Consider the following 4,390-nt stretch of genomic DNA (forward strand, 5'->3'; position numbering starts at 1 on the left):
GTGTCTGACAGTAAAAATATGAGAATGCATTGGGGGGGTCAGAGGGACTTAGAGCCCTCACTCACTAAAACAGCAGTGTCTCATACAGGCCTGCAAAATTCATCTCTGAAATATCACTAATACAAAGCCAAACAGAGTAATCAATTAATATACAAAACCACAGTTGACCAGGCAGTAAGACATGCAGTAATACAGTCTTTCCATGAGTGAGAGAGAAAGAGAGCGCAAAAGAGAAGCGAGCGTGAGAGAGAGAGATGAATTTAGCATCTATAAAAACTGTTCAGCATATCTGACACGTTCAATTCATAACATTTCCATACATTTGTTGACAGCTCTTCTGCTTCCATTCAATCAGTTTTCAGAAGTTCTGAAACGTTTTGCATATGAGATCTGAGGCTGGGTTCAGCCAGGGCTCCTGTAATGGCTCTATACAGTTATGTCGGTTTTGTAAATACATGTGATTACTAAAATCGCTGAAAACAGCTAAAAAAAATAAAACAATTATAATAACAAATTGAGATTTTTGCATATGTGACATCATCAGAATAATAAAACAACACACAGATAATCTGTGAGCAATGGAGGGTGAAGCTTCCTCACAGTAATGACGCATCGGGGCAAGGGGTCATTGTTATGGCGTGAGGTCATTGCTATGGTAACAGCAGTGAACTGCTACTGCGGTCAAACTTCTTGCCTTTCGAGAGTGCAGCCACTTGTTTCATCAATTCTCTGTTCTTCGCCTGAGAGACGAACACAAACAAAACCACAGCTGGTGAAAAATATGAACACTACAGTTTAAAAGTTCGCACACAGTAAGAAATATTTACTAAATACTGCAAGGATGCATGAAATTGATCAAGGTTGAATGGATACATTTCAAACAAATGCTAACTTTCTATCCATCAAAGAACCAAAAAGTATTATGGCTTCCACAAACAGATTAAGCAGCATAGCCATTTATAAAATGTTGCTTAAGCAGCAAATCAGCATATTAGAATGATTTCTGAAGGAGGAGGTGATACTGACGGCTAAAGTAATGATGCTGAAAATTCAGCTCTGCCATCACAGGAATAAATTACATGTTAAAATCGATTCAAATAGAAAACAGTTATTTAAAATCGTAATATCATTTCACACTATTAGTAGGCTAATTGTACTGTATTTTTGATAAATGCAGCCTTAGTGAGCATAGGAGACTTCCGTCAAAAACACCAAAAACTAATCTTACCAACCCCAAACTTAAATGGATAGTTCACCCAAAAATTAAAATTCTGTCATTAATTACTCACCCTCGTGTTGTTCCAAACCTGTAAGACCTTTGTTTATCTTTGAAACACAAATTAAGATATTTTTAATGAAATCCGAAAGCTTTCTGACCCTCTGCACGCAGTAAAAAGTATTCTCCTAGCTTCATAAAATTATAGTTGAACCACTGATGTCTCATGGACTATTTTACTGATGTCTTTACTACGTTTCTGGGTCTGGGAACACTTCAGTTGTGTTGCTGTCTATGAAGGGTCAGAGCTCTCAGATTTTGTAAAAAATATCTTAATTTGTTTTCCAAAGATGAACGGAGGTCTTACGGGTTTGGAACGTAATGAGGGCGAGTAATTAATGACAGAATTTTCATTTTAGGGTGAACTATCCCTATAAGAATAAATTTCTCAAAGTGCAAAGTGTACTGTGTAAGTGACCTGTTGTTGCTCCATGGCCTCTTTGTGTGCTTTCTCCATGTTGTTCATCTTCACCCGCATATTTGACTCCTGATACTGAAAGTCTGCCTTCAGCTCCGTCAGCTGAAACAGTAAACAAACTTATGAAATGATCTTTTCAAAATATTCAAAAACAGAAGCCATTTTTCCAAATTTGTGTGCTGTGATATCATCTATGACAATGAACCAGTTTCCCTTGTGTTTCATTACCAAACAAACCAACACAGAAACATTTCTAAACAAATGAACAACTATAAAAAGCCTCTAGAGGAGGACTCCAGACTATTTTTACTAGGAGCACTGTAGCCCCTCACTGAAATTTTTTAGGAGCACAAGCAGACAATTTAGGGGCACACCTTAAATCAGCCCACAATGCAATCATTCACATATTTCTCCCATTTTAACTGTATTACTGACAAGTGCTTTGATAATAAATAGACTTAACTCATAGAGATTACAATGTGCCGTATTCTTTTAATTTCAGAGAGATATGACATATATATGATAAAATTACTATGGTTTTGCATTAATAAGTGCAGTTACTAATAATATTACATGTTCATTTCTTGTTTATTTCATGTTTATACACATTTGACAGTAGAGCACCAAGCTTGAGTTGGGAAGCTTACAAAGTGATTATTTGTGATTTAGTCGCAAATTGAAGAAAAGTTTGTTTTTCAAAGCACTTTGTGAAGTTTTTTACTTCATACACAAAAAAAAGAGTGAAACTCTGACAAAATCTGATTTCTTGATGATTTGATATTTTATAATAGTGATTTTATAATTTCAAAATATAAAGAAAAAAGTATAAATGAATGTCTAATAAGCCAATAAGTGCTCCTCTGCTGGCATCTACAGGTTATAATGGTGATTTGATGTATTTTTTATTTTTACATAAGTGTTTGTTCACCACCGCAGTATATTTTGGTCATCCCATTGAAAATAACATTAAAATTGGATCATTTAGGAGCTTTAAAGTGCTGGAAACAATTGTGAAATGCTTGTAATCATTGAAAATTGCTTGAATTTCTCTCTTAAAAGGCTGTACAAACCCTGAAATGAATAATGTAATAACATTCGACTATTTCTGCCATAACACCATGGTTATAGACAGCGTTACTACGTCTGGTTTTCTACGTCAGCGCTGTCTGATCTGTTTATAACAGATTTTTGTGCAGAATTTGAATGCTTCTCAGTAAATCTCGCAGCAACCTTTATTCATTCTGCGGCGAATTCAAACGCTTCTCACTGGATGTCGCAGCACTGTGCAGTTAACAGTCGCGAAATCAACTTTGGTTCCCGAGTAAAGCTGTTCTGAGCTCGGACCAGTTTGTTTGCGTCACGGTCCGCGCTGTGCATCTCAAATGAGTAGTGGGATTTTGTTACGCTTTTGTTTCGTTTGCCGTTTTATGTTTCTCATATGCGACAGAAATGGCAACGCGAGTTGAACAGCGCGGTGGTCCCGCCAGTACGACCGCGCACAAAATGTACTCGCACCGGCAGAAAAATGGTCTTGGTCGCAGTCTGGAGCCCTGCTCTAGAGAATTTTTCTCTATTTTATTTTAAAAATGAAAACATTTTCGCTTCATGAGTTGGAATTTGTACTGAAATGGCCACACTGCATAGAAAGCTCAACTGGAACTGGAATACACCACATTTGCCCTACAAATGCAAATTCACATCAATTAAATCTTTATCTTTACTTAGACTTCTAGTAACAGCTCAAACATTTGAGCATAATCATCACCTCCGGCAGCAAATGGACTGTGATGTGGGCGGCTGGCTGATCAGACAACAGGATGGTGCTCAGAGATACAAGTCTATTTGAATATGTTAATGAACACTTATGCATCCATCAATCTTTGTACTATTTCCTGGTATCTGATTTCAGAGTTTTTCCTTTATGAAAATATGAGGACCGTTTGAGTCACATGATTATGATTTAGTGAGTCATACTTGTAGCCCGAAAGAGCTGTAGCTACAAAATGGGAACATTTCACGTGCATGCTGCACCAAAGCCAGGAAGTAACATCAGAAGTTACCTTCCTGTCTTTCTCAAGGATGGTCTGGTCTCTCTGCTGGAGCATGCGCTTCAATGACATCACTTCCTCTTTCAGCTGACTAATCAAGATAAAGTTATCCGTGCCTCCAGAATCCATTGACTGAGTGATTGAACTACTGGAGGGAAAAAAATAAATGTGTTTAACATTTAAGGAGAGAATGCGACAGCCTGCCTGGAAGGCCAGAGACAGACAGATAGAGAATTACAGTGAGAAGTAATTACCTGTCTCCATTGGATGGCTTTGTCTCTAGTTTGGGTTTTTTCTTTGGCGTTTCCTTCTGAATGCTGCACAAGAGAAACTAATTAGAGTCAATACATCTCAACACAATCTCACAGCATGCAAAATAACACACTGATCATCCTAAATATTAAACTGTAGTCGAATACAAACTGCATGCCTCCAGTTACTATAGGGCCTTTCGCACCGCGGGAACCTTTTCATAGTACCAGAACTAATTGTGGAACTACGCACTTTTTGGCGTTTTCGCACCGCCGGAACTGGGTGCGATTTTAGACTGCCTTTTTTGAGAACCAAATTAGCTCCTACTCTGGAGCAGGGTCTAACCAGCACAACTGGTACTAATCGCGACGCAAGTAGACATTGATTGGCCAAACG

The 4,390-nt window shown here is 37.9% G+C and overlaps 1 protein-coding gene across 3 annotated transcripts in view; it reads right to left on the minus strand.

Moving 5' to 3' along the window:
• Positions 1 to 6: 6 nt before the first annotated feature.
• LOC107747812 (protein FAM76B-like) overlaps positions 7 to 4,390 on the minus strand; it is a 10,054-nt gene continuing 5,670 nt past the window's right edge. For 2 of the 3 annotated variants that reach the window (XM_016562417.1, XM_016562416.1), the window contains exons 8-11: positions 3,997 to 4,059; positions 3,755 to 3,890; positions 1,695 to 1,796; positions 7 to 740 (exon numbers count right to left, since the gene is read on the minus strand). In XM_016562417.1, coding sequence (XP_016417903.1) covers positions 651 to 740; positions 1,695 to 1,796; positions 3,755 to 3,890; positions 3,997 to 4,059 — 391 coding nt within the window. In that variant the 3' untranslated portion in view covers positions 7 to 650. The remainder of the gene's footprint in view (positions 741 to 1,694; positions 1,797 to 3,754; positions 3,891 to 3,996; positions 4,060 to 4,390) is intronic. The other variant, XM_016562418.1, reaches the window with a different exon arrangement.

This window comes from Sinocyclocheilus rhinocerous, unplaced genomic scaffold (assembly GCF_001515625.1).
Source record: "Sinocyclocheilus rhinocerous isolate Xijiao unplaced genomic scaffold, SAMN03320098_v1.1 scaffold1492, whole genome shotgun sequence".
In the NCBI taxonomy this organism is placed as follows: domain Eukaryota; kingdom Metazoa; phylum Chordata; class Actinopteri; order Cypriniformes; family Cyprinidae; genus Sinocyclocheilus; species Sinocyclocheilus rhinocerous.